This window comes from Trichoplusia ni, chromosome 8 (assembly GCF_003590095.1).
Source record: "Trichoplusia ni isolate ovarian cell line Hi5 chromosome 8, tn1, whole genome shotgun sequence".
In the NCBI taxonomy this organism is placed as follows: Eukaryota; Metazoa; Arthropoda; class Insecta; order Lepidoptera; family Noctuidae; genus Trichoplusia; species Trichoplusia ni.
The window spans coordinates 6,673,863-6,695,677 of record NC_039485.1 but is presented as its reverse complement, the minus strand read 5'-3'; the positions used below and the strand labels follow the sequence as shown (position 1 = coordinate 6,695,677).

Here is a 21,815-nt window from a genome sequence, read left to right as displayed (position 1 = left end):
ACCCTGTATTTAAATCACATTGGTCCAAAATCTAAAATTATTTAATGTTAAATTAAAACATTATTCCGCCTTTTGTTCCGCCTTATTTACTTTTGTAATTCTTTGAACTTACAGTTTCGATTCGATTCTACCTCGCTCCCAACTTCACGATAATGTGATGTGTGCGATAGCCGTATTAAATTGTGTAAGTGTGAGCGAGACAAAATAGCCGCAGCGGCACTTGGGGCCTTTTTATTTTTTGCCATACTCCACTTTGCTCAGTGAGTCGGATTCCGTCGGGGCGGGTCGTCACTACAGTCTATTATAACACTATATACATTTGTGTATAACACATTTAGTGTAGAGTAGGGCGACCCGATTATTAACCCGACTAACGTACTTAATTAAATATTCACAATGCTTCACCTGAAGAATATCGCCAAGTCGGTGGTTCCACCACTAAAAAACAGCATCCAAAATGAGGCTGCGAGTAACATGCTGAAGCTCGCTCCTGCTGCTGTTAATGTATGCTGCCGAACATACGCAAGCCATGAAATCCCAGACAGGCTTAAAGAGATCCCGACCAGCGCAAACCCCAGGTTCTTTGACATGGTGGAGTACTTCTTCCACAGAGCCTGCCAAGTTATCGAAGACAAACTGGTAGAAGACATGAAATCCAGAGTTACCATTGAAGAGAAGAAAAAGAAGGTAGCCGGTATCCTGAACATGATGCAGCCCTGTGACCACATTATTGAAATTCAATTTCCCTTGAGGCGTGACTCCGGCGATTACGAAATGATCCTTGGCTACAGAGCTCAACATTCCTCCCACAGGACCCCAACCAAAGGAGGTAAGTGCCAAATTTTTAGAGTCCGCGTAGCTTTGCTTACATCATCCATGTGATAGTTATTGTTAATTGTATGTTTTATTTATAGACCGCTAGACACGTGATTTACACATACGTAACGTTATATTCGCTAAAATACGTAAATTTGATATGTAGATGCTTAAAATATTGGAAATATAATTTCAAACTTACAATTTTTTTCAGCAGGTAGCCATTTTATCCTTCAGATTTACATTAACAGCAATATCCATAAATAATGGTTGTAACTATGGGAAGAAGTGTATATAACCTGTTTAGCCCGTCACATGTTCAATTAACCTAGCTGAATTAAATGCCATTCACCTTGATTCCGTGATTTGATTCATGCTATCGAGCTGCTTTTAACCTAAAAATAATTTGGTACTTTACTATTATTACTTCTGAGCTAGCGACGAATTCGTTTACTATGCTTTAGTTAGGATCAAGGCGGATGTTTTTTTGCAAATAGTTTAATGAACTGCGAAGATCTTGTTCAATGATGGGCAATACTTTTTAACCTAAGCAATGTAGGCTATAAATCGAAAAGAAAAACCGCGGTCCAAATGTGGGCGAAATCTATTTGTTTTTAAAATTGTCAATTTGAGCTTTCAATAATAACACCCTATTGACATTACACAAAGTTAGGTGTACCTATTCATAATTTACGCAAACTATTTCAGTTACATAATCGATGGTAAGCAACTTATAACAAAAGAATGCCTAGAAACGTCATCATGAGCAACTATCGCGGCAAATTTTACGTTGATAATTGAAAACAAACGTCTATTTTTAATTTACTAATCTAGCGTGAAAACTTTTTATTAACTGCTTACTTTTACTAAGTCTTTTAGAAAAAAGTAAAATTGATAATTTTTAAAAATGCGTTTCCTCGTTTATTTAAAAAAAAAAACTAGCAACAAGTAGATTTGTAACCTTAAAAAACCCGTAGGTATCTCTTATTTCAAAATTTCATTTTAAACTAAACAAATAACGGGTTGCATAATAAACAATCTAGGTACATGACAACTTTTTCAATTTACTTGGATATCTACTACTCTATTCTACTAAATAAACAATGAAACAATGTTATTTCGATTGTTTTCAATTTGCTATTACTAACTTACTTGCGGTATGAAAAACAATTTACGGTAAGACCTTTTCTTTAGTTTAATTGCGTAAAAGCAGTAAAAATTCTTATTCAGCAGTGGCTAAAATAAACAAAATACTCTTATCCTCAGAAGAAAAAATGCTTAACTTACATAACAGTCTTATGTCACAAAACAGCTGTTCATAATCGTCTCCTGCATAAAAGGGTCTGCTTTTGTTTGGTAAATACTAACAAAAACCAAGCAGCCAAGTAAGGCACTATAGTAGAAGAATAATACGCATTGCGCCGAACTCATATGGATGGGAGTCAGACAGCTTGCGATACGTTGTGATAGAATTCGGACTCCAACAAAAGTTTTAAAATTCTTTTTAAATCCAGTTTTGAGGAGATAATCATTCAATTCATTTTCAAATTTGTCTTTCAGTCTTTCTTTGATGTATATCCGTTTATACGCCATTGTTAAAGGGAAAGTAGATTATATTTGCTACAGTTAACATGGTACACATCTTAACCCTAGAAGTTTAGAAATCTAGGTCCCCAAATCAAATGTAGGTCAAGTAAAACTCCGTCGAGATACAATTTTAGCTCAGACTTGTCACCTGTACAAAAATCGATAAATGCATATTGTCCAAATAAATGGTCCAAAGTTAAGGCTTCTGAGTAAAATAATGGAGTGCAGTCCAATGACTATTCGTTTGTCAGTGTTAAAAATTGTGCCCCAAATGATTTTCGACAATTGTGTGTCAATTAATTTACAAATAAATAAATTGACTTGTTACTAACCAGACGGTCTTAGTTGTTTATACGCTTATACGCGTCTATAATTAGCGTTTTAATGAGAGGATGCTATTGTTATAAAGTTGTTCGTTAAAACTGTTCTTGATGAGACGCTTAAGATTTAACCAGCAACTTCCTTTATTCTGTAATTATTTTGACAATTAGCTCCATTTTCAGGGTTGAGTAACTTTGATATGTTCTCTCTTAAATCGTAAAAAAAATATTCTTACTTAAACATTTACGAACAAGTACTTTAATAAATCAATTTTTATGATTTAATAAAGACGTGACCAATTGGGACTAACTGTAAGTCGCGTTAGCATTAAAAAAACAAGCATGAACTGTATACAAAACCGTGAACTGCTGCATCAAATCTATTTATTGGAAAAGCAGAAACAGTCCTAGAAACAATAGATTTCAATTATTTTAGATAGATAACGAAAAATGGATTCGTAAGGGTATTTTATTCCCCTTTTTTCTTTTAGACGTGTGTAATTTTTATAAGAGGAAACTTATTTATCGAACACCTCTAACGCCTAGTAGTGTTTACTGGTTTACTACACTTGACGCCTTTTTCTGGAAAAAAGCGTAAAAAATACCCGTCATCTATTATCAATATTGCCTCTTGCCATATGTAAATAAGTACTTCGTGAGATAAGATACCTCCTTAACAAAACATGATAACATTTGAGGTTTATTTAGCAGGTTGGCAACTGGGGGCGTGGTCGTGACGTAGGGTCACGTCAGACCATATTGCGTAACTTCTAAATTTAAATGAGTAACAAGTGTTATTTTCACATCATGGGCGACACCTACCTTATTCTCAGGGGCGTATACGCATTTACACAAATTAGAATGGCACACACTCTCCTGCTAATATGAGACAAGTCACGAGTCACGTGTTATTATGTATTCAAGATATTATTAACATATTTTGTGGCTAGTGCTAATCTAGTACGTATCTAGTATTTCGAGACATTTGGGAGAGCAAGAATGTTGAGGATAAACAGTTGAACAGAACTTGTTACTCTATTTTGTTCTCCGACCGTCTGTATTGCATTCATTCAACCTCAAGAGGCTCTTATAACTAAATTATTTGTCAGGCCACGTCGGGGTGAATGGTAGTTCTTGATTTACTCCAGAGACAGCTGGGGTTTAATATTGTTCGGCGTATCTCCAACTTCTAAACGAGGAACAATGATTAGAGAGCCTCTTGAAAATGTCTGCTTAGGAATGGACCTACATCTCACTTCCAAATACATCCACCTTCTAGTCTTTTGTGACTTTTTGGTATAGCAGGAATCTAAATGAAGCTGCTAGGCATATGTAGGTATTCCATACCCTCTATAAGTATAATTTTGCGTCTAATTGTCATTATCCTGTCCAATATTTAGCCCGAAAACTACTCAATAATATTATGCTCCAAAATCCTAGTGATTAATTCCAAATCAGCTTATCGCAAAGCTTAACGTCAGGCACGTCTTATCTGAAAAGAATTTTACCTTAGATTTGCAATCCTTGTGATATGCATCGATATCTTCAATCCAAACAATAGATTGAAAGTAATGGTGCCGACTATTACGATAGCCTCTGTTCGGTGCCAGTGAATGACACTTATTTAGCACGCGACTGCCGAGTTATAAAAATGGCAACAAGAACTACAAAAACATTGTCGGAGACTTAGAACAAGCTGAGCTATTTCCGGGCGTAATTGTGGACTGGGTCCATCCCTGTTCAATAAGAGCAGGCCACTAGAAGAATTCTTCCCAAGACAATTATTAACTGGAAAGGTTCTTACCCTATACCGACTATCGGTCCTATGCGTCAATGTCCTCATAACTTAATAAACACCAACCGGACAACAAGTAACAACTTGCCACGTTTCGCTGATACGAAGTTTTAGTTTCCTTACATAGATTATGATCATTCTTTGTGCGATATAGATTAGTAAAATTATTTTAACTGTTAAATACTTACCTATAGATTAACAATCAGATCAATGATTACGTAATAAACTCACATTCATATATTTTGGACCAGTTCCAGTTTCATTTTTTTAGATGTTACTCTACTCCGTGTCGTCGGGGCTGTGTTAAAAAACGGAGAATACTTTCAAATACATAGGCACAGTGTTTCGGCGGCTGATCTATTTATATTATTCGAAAATATTCAGAGCGAAATCGTCGTTGAATGATGAATATATTTTTTGTAGTAGTATCTGCTTGACAGGTGGTATCTATCTACCCGTTTTAAACAAACCTATTTAAAAAATAAACCTTGATCTACACTCGGTACTTGGATGTTACATAACTATAATAAGGAAGTGATATTGATTTAGTAACTACCTTTTTGGTCCATTGAAGACTTTGTCATCTGAAAAGAAAAGAATTAAGCTACATTCTTTCAAGTCTCCAATTCAGCTATTTTCAAAGGCCAAAGAACGAATGGCGATTGGATTAATTTTGACACTATTCATATTCGCCTAAGCATTTTGCCACCACAATAATTTGTGTTAACCGGGAGTATTCCGTTGCGTATTGTTTTTAAAATTATTGTACTTATTAGAAAAATGCATACTAGTATACAAATAGTTTCATTTCAATCATATTTCCATTCATTTATCGGCTAATCTATACAGCGGAATTTGGGCCTGACTTCACACTGTTTTTTTTTGTTGCTTGAATTGATATAATTCATAAAAAAGTAAAATTACAAAAAATATCAAACTTTGCCATTTAGTATGGTCGATTTGCAAACAATGATAACAACTCTGTTGAATCTAATTATCACCTGGTAACAAATATTTCATCATACGAATGTCAAGATTCCACTTATCATAATGGTTGTTTCGCATCACCTCATCGAAGGTAAAAACAAATTGATTTTATCTCGCTTGTCATAAAACATAACATATTGATGGATCTCTGGAGTTACCTATTGTTCTGCCATACCTATTTTATGACTGAGTTATCAACACGTTTTTTGTACATCTGATTCCAATGTTATCTTGTTTCAGTAAAGATTAATACCTACAAAATATTAACATTATCACTGAACTATAGCATGAAAAAAATAACAAGTATTATGTTGTTTTTACCGTTGATAGCGATGTTTACTCAGAGTTCAAACTACACCGACCATGCCTGAATTAATTAAGCGTTGCTGTCAGTTTATTAAACAATTTACAACAATTAACACTTTCATGAATATGTTTAGTGGACGGGTTAAAATGTAAATGTAATAACGCAAATATTTATGTTTACGCGTGTCGAGCGCCAGCCCTTATTGACATGTTGTTCTTCGATTGCAAATGAATATACATGCCAATCATCGTTGCGATGTTACCGATGCTTGTCACATATGTTTATCTCTTTTTACTACGACACATGATATGATATCCGATCCGCCATATGTAAAATAACGGTTCTTACCCTTCGGAAGTTCGAGAAGGGTTCCGAAATAATCCCTAGCGCTAGCGGTCTTTTGTAATCTCATGTGTCTCAAATTACGACAGTGGTATTTTTTACCTTTTATTGGTTGAATAGCGGAGCTCATTCCAGACTGACTTTAGCTTAACTTATAATTAATTTACCATTTTCTGGTCCACAGGTATCAGATTCTCAACCGACGTCTCCAGGGATGAAGTCAAGGCTTTGTCCGCTCTGATGACATTCAAGTGCGCGTGCGTCGATGTGCCATTCGGTGGTGCTAAGGCCGGAATCAAGATCAACCCCAAGGAATACTCCGAGCACGAACTTGAGAAGATCACTCGTCGATTCACTCTGGAGCTCGCCAAGAAGGGCTTCATTGGTAAGTTGACAATGGTTAATGACAATAGATCGTTTTATGACCTACCACTGTGCCTACTTGAAAGTGAGAAAAGGGTGTAGAAAAGAGATGCCCCTCTAGGTTGTTTACCGCCTTGTCTCGCTTTTACTGGTTTAAGAGATGAATGGAGGGACCACCCCTTCCCCTGGTTATTTAGAAGCTACAGATAGTGCTGATGAATATTTAATAATTTGAGGTCTATCAATTCTTGCATCTGTTTATTATTAATATAGCGGGTTTGACTAGTTTTAAAATAACTAGTATACGAGTGGTCTTGCGATGCGACTGCGACGGCAAAAAAAATATCTAATACCTACTAGGAGATAATATAAACTTGAAAATATCTTACATACAGTAGCATGTCTAATTCTACTTAACCAAAATACCTATTCGTCAAATAAACAATCGACCATCAACCTAACATATTGTGCGTTGTCATTATTATTTCATTACCATTTTAGAAGAGGTCTGTAATCGCTGAACTGTTAAAAGGTTAATTATATTGATAGCTTCGTGTTATCTAAATAAATAGCCCCCAGATTTATGATAACGTGAAGTGTGACTATCAGTGTCCATTACTAAATAGGAATATTGAAAACGCGAGTGACACGTGTCGTACCTTAGATTACAAAATAGTAATAAAATTTCATTTTAATTTTTGCTCTCGGTGTGTTTTTTTGCAAGTTCTACGGAGTTCTGCTTTTTAACAGATCTTCGTAATATTTTATTATTGTTTACGCACGACAAAATGTTTACACTCTTCTGATCACATACACAAATCCACTGACGTAGATATCATAATATTTACTTGTTTTCCTCATAGTGTTTATACTGTAGTTAGTTACTTTATTATAGAATGTGACAATTGCAACCTCTTGTTTCGACCTTGTTTGGTTCAGTTCAACGGCAGTCAACTGACCACTTACCTAGGTCGATAACCCGTGCTGGTAAATTACGCTTGCGTGACTAACGGCCAAAGACAAGGACAACGATGACATAGACAATATGATGATTTTTGTGGCCCCATGAAAACATGTGGGACTAGGAGCTATTATGTCATGTGGTGTAATTATAGTTGTTGACTACTTTGTCGCGATTAATTTGACTATGGGGACAAAGACGAAGTTACATATTTAGGAATACATATTATTTAGAAATAACAACGTTTGTTTAAATACTTGTGTTTCCGGTTCTAAAAATATACAACGTCTAACTTCTATGTACTTGTGTACATAAAAGACGTATAAAATATTTTCGACGATATCTCTCAACTATCTTTCGACAACACCATAAAATGAAATCTTACAATAACAACAAAGTATTCATTTCCATGTTTTATTTACCATAGTGTCATTACTGGTTATCAGATAGATTGAATTGAACAAGTATGATTCTGATAAGTTCGTAATCCATTCCTTCATGCAAAGTTTCATAGCAACCGATAAACGCTATGTTCCGCGATAAAAGCGTTTAATAAAAATCCAATCTAATTGCTTACCTACTGATAATGAAATCGAAAATATATGTCATAAGTTTACCTACTTTTTTGGGTAACTACATTACTAGGTACTTTATAATCTGTTCCACTTTCCGGTACTAATGTACTATCAAAGACTACATCATGAACATGTAGCTTTCGAATTATCCACGGCTATAAGCTGCTCTGTATACAGTCCTAAATAATAATTTTTCAGAAACTATTGCGCTTTAATCTATTATCTATGGAGAAAATTATAAGTAGACAAACTGTACAGATAGGCACATTCAAACTCACAATCGACTCTCCTTTGAACTCAACTGCAGTAATGTAAACCCTTGCTTGTCTTGTCTTAAACAATATATTCCCTTTGTCCAGGGCCCGGTGTTGATGTGCCAGCCCCCGACATGGGTACTGGAGAGCGTGAGATGTCGTGGATCGCCGACACTTACGCCAAGACTGTTGGTTACCAGGACATCAACGCCCACGCTTGCGTCACTGGAAAGCCCATCAACCAGGTAAGAAACCTTGCGAAAATACAGCGATTTGATTAACCGAAGAAGCTGCTCTAAGAGTGCAACCTCCATCATCCTCCAATCATGATTTACAACTTGTTATTGAAACGCCATCACTTTTACTGAAAAACTGTCTTCACAGCTATGAAAAACTGGGCCTTAAAAATAACTTACCTGTTTCCGTGCGTCGAGAAGTATTTATTGAGATTGAGTTGTCAGTTCTTTATGGGAAAATGACACGGAATAGGAACCCAAGTTGAAGGTCACTGACTTTAGTGGCTACAAAACATAGTTAATCATTGTCACCGTGACTTCGACCAGCAGGGCCCCAATTCCACTATTTACAATGACCGATGAATGAATGGCAATTAGATTACATTTGACACTATTCGTATATCCTAAATATTTTGCCGACACAAAATTCCTTGTGTTGTACCATGAGTGTTCCGCACCCTACTGATTTTCCAATTATTGAATTAGAGTTTAAAAAATTGCTTAGTAGAATACGAATACTGTCATTTAAATCCTTTTTCCTTTCAATTTACGATTTTAGAAAAACACCTTAATTTTTGCATTATTGTTTGGGTAGTATATTTAACCCAATCTTTTTGTAACAGGGAGGTATCCACGGTAGAGTGTCCGCCACCGGCAGGGGTGTGTTCCACGGTCTCGAGAACTTCATCAACGAGGCTAACTACATGAGCATGATCGGTGAGTACAAACATATTTATGTAACCCGTAGAAATATTCATGAGTACGTAATATACCGTTAAGTACTGGCATAAATTAGCAATGGGAAGTGGTAGTTGCGTCACTTGGATCATGTGATCTGATAGTGGACCTGTATTTCTACATTTATATGTATAAAGGATTCGAGTGAAAGAGTATTTAATAATAGAACAAATAACAAGTTCTTTAATAAATAATTATTCTTTTTTATAGGAGTTTTTTGTAGGTTAATAATGTTAAAGGTCCGATTCTAAAATTGGATGCCATAAAACTGGCTGGTTAGAATAGTAATCATCTTTAATCAATGGCCTCAGTGGTTTCATATAAAGGGGTTAAAAATATAAACTAAAATTCTACACAGACTTTTTAGAGTTATTTAGCCAAAGTATTTACAACGAAATTAACCTGACATAATTGTTATCGAAATGTATAATATACCGCTTATTAGGTAACGTATCATGACTATTCAGCCTAATCATGTAATATAGATATATTATTATTCTGTGTAATAATATGTATTCTCAAGTTCAGGGTCACGTGAGGTATTTTTATTGCTGAAAGATAAGTTTAATTATGTATAAGAGTGACTCGACTCTCGCGGTAGGTACCTAAGTGATGGAAGATTAGAAAAAAATATTTGGGTTTTGTTCGTGAAGTAAGATATGTAACACAAATTACTATCTTTCTGTTTACCGTTACCTATAATTACTGTACCTATCCTATACCTGGGTACACTAATAAAAATTATCAAAATCTTTAATATATAGGTACCTACATGGGAGATATTTCTTTTATTTTGCAATTTAATTCATAAATTATTTTATCATAGTAGGTGTAATTTAGTCTAGTGTTGTTTTTCCAGAATTCTGAATCGTAATGATAAAAGACAAGGTCAAATAAGTACCTACTTACCTTGTTAAATCAAATTTTAAGTCAGTGCCTTAAATTTGTATTAGGTATCTTGTCAGTAACAGACTGTCTCTGCGAGCTTCGTAGCGCAATGATAAACAAATATAGACAGTAATAAAAAATAAGTAAGTAAATCAAGCTGCCATATCTTTCCAGAGTTTCCAGTTGGATTAAACTGCGCACGATTTGCAAATTTGATTAGAATCGGTTTAGTAGTTTATTAGCTCATTGCTGACAACAACGTGACGTGTAATTTATATAATAAGACTTATCTGTAGGTATTTAATAACTCAGACGGTTAGGTATTACCTACTATTATATCAAATATTTAAGTAATTGTTAAAATACCATATTTTTTTCAATTTTCATTATAAATACGCGATATACAGCAGACCGTCTGTCACAGAAGATAAATGGTACCCGTTATCATATCAGCATTGCATGAGTACCGTACTTATTATAAATTGATTGATTGTAGTCGGTCATAAAAATGATTTACTTACTGAAATGAAACGATGTGGTTTTGTAAAACGTGAGCATAGATAATACATAACGTGAGGCTGCAACACAATAGTTACGGAACATAGACAAGGCGAGGAAAATGGCGTCCTCTCCTTATCTATGATTCATGAAAAAAATAGATACACATAAAAAAACAACAAATTCAATTTTAAAAATAGAAATGAAGCATAGCTGCTTAAAAAAAACATTAAAAATGAATATTCGGTAAGGCTGAATAGATTGTCAAACATGTTCGTAAAATGTAAATGTTGATTTTGCAACGCTAAGAGCTAAACACACACAATAGCGGGGTGTTAAATATCGACCATACTCCCAGACCGGCGCATTGGGCCTCAGTTTTTACTTAATGATACTTCATTTCTAGCACTATGCAGTCTATTAGGGAGAAAAAGAGGTCAATAGATGGTTTTTCTTTATAACTAACAAAGTATATACGTCCTTGCGTACATATGTGTCTTGGGTCTTAAAAGCTTGGAATAAATTTTATTTTTATATTTAGAGCTGTCACAAAAAGACCGAAACGCTATTTGAAAAAAAATACCAATTCGAATGTTGTAAATAAATAATGTGTTTAAATACAATTGCTGACCGGATACGTATAATGAATCTACATCCATACAAGTATATAAACACTACTATTGTGACACATGTTGTTATTATTTAATAGGATCTTCCTTAGTTAGTAAAACAAGTCTGCTTTTATTAATTGTGAGGTACCTGCCTAGTCTGATTGTAGCGAAAATACTTTTGGGACAAAATTAAACTTCTTATCAATTCCATGCATACTACTTTTAAGCTAGTTATAATTCATTTAACTCAGCATTGGTACTATTGGTAGGTAGTTACCAATTCAAATGCCGTACACTTTGACAACCCCATTTGCACACTGACCTTTCCCGCAAAAAAATCAATATTAGTAGTGGTAATATTACATGACTCTATCTTACTTTTGTCATGAATGGCAAATGTAAGGCATCCCAGGCAAATCATTCACAGATTGTTGTATTTAATTTTAACCCAAAATGCGATATGCTTGTACTTATCCTACCTTATTCCATCAGGTACAACCCCCGGCTGGGGTGGCAAGACCTTCATCGTACAAGGTTTCGGTAATGTGGGTCTCCACACCTGCCGTTACCTGGTCCGCGCTGGCGCCACCTGCATCGGAGTCATCGAACACGACGGAGCCATCCACAACCCCGACGGTATTGACCCCAAGGTAAGAATGTGTGAACTCTTATGTACTTGAATATCATCACTTTGAAAAAGAAAGCCAGTCCAAAATCAAACTAAGAAGTCTATCGTATCTACACTATTGGGAATATGTCACCTACATTTATTTAAATAAGAATGTTATCAGGGATGGATGGTAAGCTTTTTCCTCGTCTGGAGTATAGTACAACTTGTTTTCGATCATATATCCTCAGCCAAAATGTCATTTTGCTGTTTTATCCCTTAACCTAATTTCACCTTCCCTTTCAAAACAATTGAAAGGGAAAATGGGTAATAAATCTGAAGTGCCATCAGTCAAAGATACGCGAGGCCGTTGTGTCGGCGAACCTCGTTGCTATGTCTTCAGTTGCCAAGAAATTAAAGAGCCGGCGATTAAATTACAGTCTAATATCCGATCAAATTATCTATTGAGAAATAAATAAGCTTACGTGATTGCCGAGTGATTCGAACGATAAAAATAATACAACAACGTCTTTCGATCGTTCACAAAGATATGATAGCCTGATGATTAAAGATCTCCTACACACCTACTTTTGTTATCCACCTGGTTTTAGTAGCTAGTACCAACATAAGGAAAATGCAAAACGTGAAATAAAGACATTGATTGTGATGCCATGACGCGACCATTGCGTGCCGGTATCGCGTGTTTTTTTATGGGAACGGTAAATAAAGCCGTGTGGAGATCTAGATATGATGATCTTATTTGTCGACAACTAACTTAGGGGTTTATACGACAAAAAAATAGTCTGCAAATCCTAACAGACATGTGGAAATTGCATCTTAAGATGCCAAGGAGTTTTACGTTAAAACAGAAAAAGCTAGAACGAATATTCTTGTAATTTACCTCGTTCATAAATACCACATAAACCTGTTTATTGAAACGCCTACTTAGTAACAAAACCTACTCGCTATAAAAACGTATCCGACACCCATTACTACCCAATCAATTGAGCGCGAAACAGTTTGTAATCACGTGATTCATCCGTGACGTATTTGTAATTTAAATTCTCAAGTCATAATACCTGATTAACATAATCATCTGGTTCAGACGATACGCGATGAGGAAATGTGAACACGTGGGTATTGGAAAGCACAGCTATAACTTTGTATAATAAATAGGATTATCAGGCGTGGTGACGATTTTTACTGTAATTTATTTTGCCACTGTCCGATAGGAAGTCTTAAATTGTTATCACATTAGTGCCTAGATAATTCATAAAAGATTAATATTACATGATTCCCAACTAATAATTCAAATTGAATGAGTCAGTAGAAAAAGTTTTGTAAACACTATTTTTAAAAAGTGTTTTTCATCCTTGCGTAATTAAAGTTGTTTCGTATTCGTAGGTATTCTTCAGTCTTGTCATGCTCATATTTCCACTATACCTATGTATATCGAACTCCAAAAATCACGGTTACTAAAAATGGTAGTTTTATCAGCAAGGTTACAGGTGTTTTGTAGGTAACCGCCGCGAGTACGTTGTATTTTAATGAAAAAAAAAATAAACGTACCTAATATCTCGCACTAAGTTATCGGATGTTTGTTTTACAAATACCTGATATGATGGAAAATATTCACGTTTCTTCTTATCTTTTAGAATCGTATGACCATTGACAACTCGGTTTCCGATACCATGTCATGAGTTTTCAGCTTTTTTAAGTTAACCGTGTCTGCAATGTAGATATATTTTGACCTGGTGGAAATCTTCATAGACTTAATTCTAAACTTTTTAATTCTCCGAAGAAGGCGATGGGAAGTACGGTGTCCCAGACTCTTACTGGCTAATACCACCGGAACGCTTTCCCGTTCCCTATAGGCCAAGCGGGAACGCTTTCGTAGACTTCCGCGAAAATGTAGAACTAGACTCCAGAAGGGTTGGAAAATCTTAATTATTACTAAAATTCTAGCAGAAGATAAATTAAAGCTTCTATTATCATACGTGAGTCCTGTGTCCCCGTGTCCCCTCCGAAATAACATGAAAATCGAAGTAAACGGATAGTTTAGATGATAAGAGCTAGTCTAGGTTTAATGTGATGAAAAATGATACACGATATGAGTCTGTTTTGTCTTATACCTAAATCCTGTCTTAGTTTTGAATGACCGTAAACCAGGCAACATCATTTGGCCTATATCTGAACATCTGTTCGGCACATTTATTGTGTGGTGCAATGCTGAACAAATGATTTTAGCTAAAGTTTCTGACTATATAATATGTAGATTATGTGAAAGATATGACGTTTTAATCTTGGTCCAAAATTAAATGTGCTAGGTTAGATGTGATAGGAGGCTTGACATATCGATAATGTAAGATGAAACGACAAACTTAACATGAATTGACAGATTTACCTAACCGATAGAGAATATCTATAAAAAACAAGCCCCTGAAATTTGTAGGTATGTCAACACCTATCAAATATTGTGATGAATTCATAACCTTTGCCAAAAAGAATATGTCGCCATATGCGATAAAATATCTAGATACCTATTACGTAAAAATGTCGATGATATCACCCTGTCAATGATTCTGTTTTCAATAAGTTCTGAGCAAGAATGTTTATTTCTAGGCTCTGGAAGACTACAGGATCGACAATGGAACAATTGTTGGCTTCCCCGGAGCCAAGGCTTACGAGGGTGAGAACATGCTGTACGAGAAGTGCGACATCCTCGTCCCCGCCGCCGTCGAACAGGTCATCCACAAGGAGAATGCTCACAAGATCAACGCTAAGGTAACTATACTTAATGCTTCTTGAATTTCTGATGCGGAGAAAATCTGTTTTGACTTCTTAGAAACTTAAGCCACGGTTTACCGTTCTACCTATATCTGCGTTATTTTCCTCCCCCTTGACCATAATTTTCGGAGATAGACTTTCCCGGTAATATAACTATACAGGCATGTTTAATGAGATTAGGTTCTTATCTTTAAACTTTTTCGACACGGAAATTCCCTTACGTTACTCTTACTAAAGATAACGTATCTAAGAAAAAAAATACTTATCATTTTCATATTTCGTCATAAAGTCTATTTTGAATAGGTTTGTTATGTACTCAAACAGTCAAACTTATAACAATGGTTTCAGAGGTACGCCAATGTTACAAGTAGGTATTAAAATACCGAGTGCAATGTCGTTATTGATTGGTAGAAAACTTTTTAATTTACCCTACTTGGCAAAATCTATTTATAACGTCATTAAAAAAACTGTTTAAAGAAATAAGCCTTCTAAAGCGCAAAGGGTTAATATTGAAATGAGTTCAACATTCTGTAGCCCGATATAATTAAAACTTACTTAAAGTCAACTTGTACCACCAGATCATCGCTGAAGCCGCTAACGGCCCCACAACGCCCGCGGCTGACAAGATCCTGATCGACCGCAACATCCTGGTCATCCCCGACCTGTACATCAACGCTGGTGGTGTCACCGTCTCATTCTTCGAATGGCTCAAGAACCTCAACCACGTTTCCTACGGACGTCTTACCTTCAAATATGAGCGCGAGTCCAACTACCACCTCTTGGGTAAGTTTCCCCTTGTACTTAAAGGACCGAGGCGGCCGGAATCACAAGGATTGGGCAAAGGCAAAAACTAAATTGAGGTGTTATTGAGGTCGTACTTGGGGTATTTGTGTATTCTTAAGTCGCACATAGATCGATTGAAGTTCATGGTCGAAAGAAATTCTTAATTTTTACACGGTTCTGTGATTTTTTGCGAGCTTATTTCATGGCATGAATATATTATCAGCCCCTGGACAGCTAGAAGAACGTAATTAGTTGTATCTATTATCATTGGTCGTCGCAAATTAACATTAAAATTTTAATAGTAAAACCTCAATTACCGTCAACCTTAAGTCCGTGCAGTCAAGATCCTCGTAGATGTCAATATGTCGTATAAGACAATATAGATCACCTACTACGTATGAACATATAATAGCCAGAAGAATACAAATTACTTCTTATAGAAACGACATTCCGATTTGCATTTCATTTGTCTCCAGTAAACAACGTTGTTTGCTTTATATTTGTGTAAACGAACTACCTCTCACGATACGTTTAGTTTGTGCTCTTGTGATAATAGAAGGCCATCTTAATTATAGACTACTTATTGTTTGATTTTCTCATAAATTGAAATACAATATAAGAGATACATTTTCTACATCAATGATTGGCTCAGTATCTCCTTGTTAAACACTGGCACTTAGCTGATTCCGGTTAGACTGGAAGCCGACCCCAACATAGTTGGGAAAGGCCGATGATGAATGATTGGAAACATCATTTTATATACTTTATGGACTATCTTTGAAAACTGGCGACTTAGCACTTAGCAAACTCAAACTCACTTGCTAATTTGTACCTTTATCGTAGAATCCGTACAAGAGTCGTTGGAGAGGCGTTTCGGCCGCGTCGGAGGTCGCATTCCAGTCACACCCTCCGAGTCCTTCCAGAAGAGGATCTCCGGTGCCTCCGAAAAGGACATCGTGCACTCTGGTCTCGACTACACCATGGAGAGGTCTGCGAGGGTAAGTAACGAGAGTAACTGATCTTCTTTGGTTAAGGCATGAATGCACCTGAAAGAAGATGTGAGGCATAACTACCTTTTAGTATTGTATTTTTTTCTTATGGAAAAGAGCGTCATGCTTTCAAAAAATCATTAATTTTATTTGTGGTTGTAACCTCATAAGCAGCTAAGATGTTGATGATGCAAAACTTATGACTTATACGTCATTTATTTTTTTCCAAACGATCGTATCAGTAAAAATAGCCCCGTTGATTGATATTAATGATATTGATAACATTAAAAATCACTGAATTTATTCGCACAAGTTTTAATTAAGGTTATAAAGACATTAAATTTAAATTACAAGAAAACAATGTAGGAATGAAACATTAAAAAGTAATTGTTCTGCATATGCATTTGGTAATGGATTTTCGACTTATCACCATTGACAACATAGGTTATCCATCGACCTCTGTAGTATTTAAATGCTTCATAACAATTTTGACCTAATGATTGTTGTTAACAGGCCATCATGAGGACAGCCCAGAAGTTCAACTTGGGCTTAGATCTGAGGACAGCGGCGTACGCCAACTCCATCGAGAAGATCTTCACCACATACGCCGACGCCGGTCTCGCATTCTAAACACTCATTAGATAATTCGAAGTATTGTCTGCATTTTATTGACTTCATTTTAGTCCTTATGCACATAAGTGTAACTTTTAAGACATTATTATTCACAGTATTTTTTTGTTTCTTGGAATCATGGCTTTTTTACTTGTAATGATAAGCGAATCAATGTTCAATGTGTAAAGTGAAATTTTGACTATCCTATTGTATCGTCTTGAATTTTTGATTAAAATTGTTTTACTGTTATTCCGAACTTGGGTTTTATTTCCATTTATTACTGTTATAGGTACTGTAAGAAATTAAGTAAAATCTAATAGATTTTTATTGAATGTTCCTAGATTCCATTGATTAGGCCCGTTGGAAGGAACTAAGCCTACCCAAATCTTATGGACCTCAACAAACAATAGAACACTCCTTTTTTATAAAGCAATCACACACAAAAAAACTTTGTACTGGTAACTTGAAACCGGCTTTGAACCTTTATGCCCAATGGCGTGTGGCATTCGGCTTTCTTGCCATTCGTAGCCACATCCATTTTTTTTCGATTAAGGCCTAAAAATAATGTATACATAGAGTTATAACACTTGGTAATTATTGAAATAACATAGAATATTATAATATATCGTAGTCATATGGCCATCCCAGTGGCCAGGTCAGTAGTGTGTAGCTACCTGCACTCACGATTTTTTTCCTTTGTGTGTAATCAGGTATGAAATTACTTCAAACCAATGACATGCAGCTTTCAGAATTGCATCCTTCCTGTTACCTGATTGCCCCCGATATATAACCTATTAGAAACCTACAAAATTTTCAAAAACTAGCCCTACGAAATGAAATAACTTAGTAGGTATTCGAGCTAGGTAGGGAACAAAAGATCTTTCTCATATCTTTTCCAATAATAAAAAAAAACAAATATTCTGAACTTTACACATTTTTTTTAATTTGACTTTGTTTATCGATAGTTGCTGATTGTACAAAAAAGTTAACCGATTTTTATGTACCATTATTCAGTATGTACCGCTGTAAATAAACTCTATGCAACAATTTAGTTATTTTTGTTTTTTAAGTTTAGTAAATAAAGTCATCAAGCAACGGAGATTTTTTTGTGTGAATTAAATGATAATTTACTGACGAAAAAAAACCTGAACACAACTCGCAAAAACCAAGAATATTTCAACTTAATTAAACAAAAAATATATACTCTATTAAAATCCTGGCAGTAAAGCATTTTTATCTTTTTCTGATTGTCGGTGAGACTATCGTGAATACAAGTGTTTCACGCCATTCGGTTGCTGACGTTATTCTACGAACGCTTCCAATTACGTGGTGAAATGTCAGTTCATCAGATGTCAATCGATGCGAATTGTTAATTTTACTTACGTTACCAATTATTTTTGTACTTACGCTATTTGAGGAAATTATAAATAATAAAATGTTCTTCTCACCGTTCATTATTACAATATTATTGTCATTAGTCAACGGAATATTATCCAAAAGCGTTGAACTCACCTTCGAACTACCGGATAGTGCAGTAGAATGTTTTTATCAAGAAATAGAAAAGAATACTTCTGCGGCTCTAGAATATCAGGTAATATGTACAATCTTAAAAGCAAATCCAATTAATATAAAACTTAAAAACGCTGTAATGACAAGATGTGATTAAGAAAAGGACTAATTTCTAACCTCCTTATAAGAATTTCATTTGTTTCTCTATTTTCCTTTTCAAGGATTTTAGTTCATACAATCGTTGTTATGTTTCAGGTAATTACTGGAGGTCAATATGACGTGGACGTCAAAATAGAAGGGCCCAATAAGCAAATAATTTACCAGCAACAGAAAATGCAATATGATTCTCATCAGTTTACTGCACAAATAACAGGTATCAATTAACTATTCAACTTTTATTTTTATTTTTTTATTTTATTATTAATGATATTACTTGTAGATATGTATTCCCCTCCTGATTTTTATATTATTTATTCTTTTAAAACAAAACAAATGACTGATTCTCCTCCTTCACTTTTCATATATCGTGCTACTGTATGTGTAATAGGATTTCATGTCAAGTATTACATATGCAATGTATTGAGTACTGTACAAATATGAATATGTATGATACCTACATTATACACAAGTGTATTTAGTTAGGTTGTGGTTGTTAAAACAATTAGTCACACTTAACATAATAAAGGTATCATAGTAACACTTCAGATAAGAAATGTTAATTGCTTTCGTAATTTTGTAGTTATTTTAACTGTTACTTTAGTGATTATAGATTCTTAATGATTATTTTATATTTTTGCAGGTATTTACAAAGTTTGTTTTAGCAATGAATTCAGTACATTCTCCCACAAGCTTGTGTACATGGAATTAAATGTGGGTCCAGAGAAACCTTTGCCTGGTATTGGTGATCATGCAACTGTCCTCACTCAGGTAAAAATAAATATAATAGTAACTATTCTATACTTATACATTTTGTAAACTAGCAAACTGACAAAAATATCAAAAGCAATTAAAATTTTATTTTTAATAATCTAATTCCACTTCTATGATATTTAATAACTGATTTGAATCTACTTGTTTGCAGCTGGAAACTTCTGCTGAAGAAATTCACTCAGCACTCAACAGGATTATTGACCACCAAACCCACCACAGACTAAGAGAGGCCCAGGGCCGCAAGAGGGCTGAGGACCTCAACGAGAGGGTGTTCTGGTGGTCCATGTGTGAGACCCTAGCAATAGTATGCGTGGCCTTTGCTCAAGTCATGGTATTAAAGAACTTCTTCAGCGACCGACCTACATTATACAATAAAATGTAATGCATAGTGAATTATAGTTTATTTATTAAAACATTTCTGGGTTTATTTTAGTTTAGTTTTATTTGCAATAATGTACAAGTTATGATCTTATTTCTGTATAAAAATCTGCGAAAAGAACATGTTTTATTTGGCTGTAAAATTACCAATGCAGCATATTGCCAAACATTTTTATCATTAAAATATTATATACTTACCTTAACTAAAAAAACACTTGACTTGCACAATTAAGTAACCTACTATTTATTATAACTGAGATGGAAATTAATTATCAGCATGGTATTTTTATATATTTTAATATGTTAATAACAATTGAATACAAATGTGTTTAAAACTTTTAATATGTTTTTTTTGTTTACTGCCTATTTTGTACTCAAAATAGTACTAACAGAGCAAATACACCATTAACTAAGGCACAAGGATAGGCAATGAGTGGTCTTTGTTCAGCGTCACCAGACATAGTAACAAACAGTCTACTAGCAGAGAGAGCCGACCAGATAACAGCAATAGCTGATAAACTCATTCCCCAAGATCCTTCAAGAGAGATGAAAATACCAAGCCCAGCTAACACAACCATGGGTAACATACAATAGCCAAGAACACTGGCAACACTCAATACAGTAAACACACCCTCAGTGCGGCTCATCAGTGACAGCAAACAATACATCAAAATTACTGACATTACAGAAAGGCCATACACATATCCAAAGTGGGCTTTATTGCCTGAGAGAAACAGGCATACAGCCAATGCTAAACAGAATGCTATTGGTCCTGCAATATCAGTATCTCTCAATAAAAAGTTTGCATCATCAGCTTTTGATTGACCATGGAATGGATTGAGTACAGCCAAAGTTTTCTCTAATATTCTATCTGGGTATATTTCAAGCTCATCTAATAGGGGTGGTTCGTCAAAGTCATTTGTTTCGGTCATAGGTTCGCCAGCAACGGGCGCTGGCGTAAATATGTTTGCATTGTAGTACTGATTGTTGTTCGCAGTCATAGCCCCTGGAGTTTGATCGAAGGAGTAATTTTGATCAGTTGGAAATGTTTGAAAATCTGAAAAAGACAAGTCTTAGTGTTTAATGGTAAAAAGTTGATAATAGTATTCAAACCAAAACATTATGAGAAAAAGGTTCAATACAGTTTCAAAAATAGAGAAATAACTCACCCAACGTCTGTGCTGGATCGGCGAAAGTATTGGAGGAATTAAATGAGTAGTTTTGACTGTTATTTTGCGCCTGCCATGAGAAGTCATTTTGATTGTTATAATTGGCCATGGTTAAATCTTTGTCGAGGGATATATTTTGTGCACAAACTTATATATTTTTTAGCATAAATATTTGATATTATTTTGTAAGATTCAATCTTCCATGTCACTACCTGTCATAGTTGTCAATGTCAAGTGAAATACGTTTAGTGACATCACACATCTTAAAATAACGTTATATTTTACAACTTTTTATGTAAATTTCACTTTGGGTTTCAATAAATTGTTGGTCAATGATTTGACAACATTGTCTTTTGAATAAAAGAAAATTATATTCATGTGTCATCACTACGAGACAGTTTATTGATACATTAGATCATGTAAAATAATTGCCCAGTTGTGAAGCCGAACAATTATGTTAGGTTCTTACCTGCAAGAGCCTGCTAGTCACTTACCTTACACCTCACAAAATACCTAATTCGCTATAAGGGACTAGTTGAGTAGAAGTTGTACTAGAACCACCAAGGTACGTATAGCTTTTATATATTTTAGGTAAGGAGTTTTAAATAAAAAATTGCAAAATTATATGGCATACTTTATTCCATTATATGTATATGGTTTAGTCACTGGAGCTATTAGAACGATGGAATGTTTCTTTAGAGTTTGTTTGAATATTACACAGATATAGTTATCATAATACATGTTTAGTGAGTAAGTATAGTTACTATAACATT

The 21,815-nt window shown here is 34.9% G+C and overlaps 3 protein-coding genes across 3 annotated transcripts; 2 read left to right on the top strand and 1 right to left on the bottom strand.

Annotated features, from left to right (window-relative positions):
• Positions 1-247: 247 nt before the first annotated feature.
• Positions 248-17,312, top strand: LOC113496832 (glutamate dehydrogenase, mitochondrial). The gene is made up of 9 exons (XM_026876196.1): positions 248-829; positions 6,339-6,539; positions 8,413-8,552; positions 9,167-9,260; positions 11,771-11,928; positions 14,508-14,669; positions 15,251-15,455; positions 16,299-16,453; positions 16,958-17,312. The coding sequence occupies exons 1-9, from the start codon at positions 397-399 to the stop codon at positions 17,072-17,074; spliced, it is 1,665 nt and encodes a 554-aa protein (XP_026731997.1). The 5' UTR covers positions 248-396; the 3' UTR covers positions 17,075-17,312.
• Positions 17,313-18,380: 1,068 nt separating this feature from the next.
• Positions 18,381-19,922, top strand: LOC113496836 (transmembrane emp24 domain-containing protein 3). Its single transcript, XM_026876199.1, has 4 exons — positions 18,381-18,647; positions 18,821-18,938; positions 19,365-19,492; positions 19,647-19,922. Exons 1-4 carry the CDS (start codon positions 18,492-18,494, stop codon positions 19,875-19,877), a joined length of 633 nt encoding a protein of 210 aa, XP_026732000.1. The 5' UTR covers positions 18,381-18,491; the 3' UTR covers positions 19,878-19,922.
• On the bottom strand, positions 19,919-21,260 carry LOC113496835 (protein YIPF5). The gene is made up of 2 exons (XM_026876198.1): positions 21,043-21,260; positions 19,919-20,930 (listed from the first exon to the last, which is right to left on the bottom strand). Exons 1-2 carry the CDS (start codon positions 21,149-21,151, stop codon positions 20,248-20,250), a joined length of 792 nt encoding a protein of 263 aa, XP_026731999.1. The 5' UTR covers positions 21,152-21,260; the 3' UTR covers positions 19,919-20,247.
• Positions 21,261-21,815: the final 555 nt, after the last annotated feature.

Coding starts and splice junctions, on each gene's coding strand:
- LOC113496832 (XM_026876196.1), top strand. CDS start 397: ATGCTTCACCTGAAGAATATCGCCAAGTCGGTGGTTCCACCACTAAAA. Junction 6,540..8,412: donor CGCCAAGAAGGGCTTCATTG/GTAAGTTGACAA, acceptor CCCTTTGTCCAG/GGCCCGGTGTTGATGTGCCA. Junction 8,553..9,166: donor CTGGAAAGCCCATCAACCAG/GTAAGAAACCTT, acceptor TTTTTGTAACAG/GGAGGTATCCACGGTAGAGT.
- LOC113496836 (XM_026876199.1), top strand. CDS start 18,492: ATGTTCTTCTCACCGTTCATTATTACAATATTATTGTCATTAGTCAAC. Junction 18,939..19,364: donor GTTTACTGCACAAATAACAG/GTATCAATTAAC, acceptor ATATTTTTGCAG/GTATTTACAAAGTTTGTTTT. Junction 19,493..19,646: donor ATGCAACTGTCCTCACTCAG/GTAAAAATAAAT, acceptor ACTTGTTTGCAG/CTGGAAACTTCTGCTGAAGA.
- LOC113496835 (XM_026876198.1), bottom strand. CDS start 21,151: ATGGCCAATTATAACAATCAAAATGACTTCTCATGGCAGGCGCAAAAT. Junction 20,931..21,042: donor CGATCCAGCACAGACGTTGG/GTGAGTTATTTC, acceptor TGTCTTTTTCAG/ATTTTCAAACATTTCCAACT.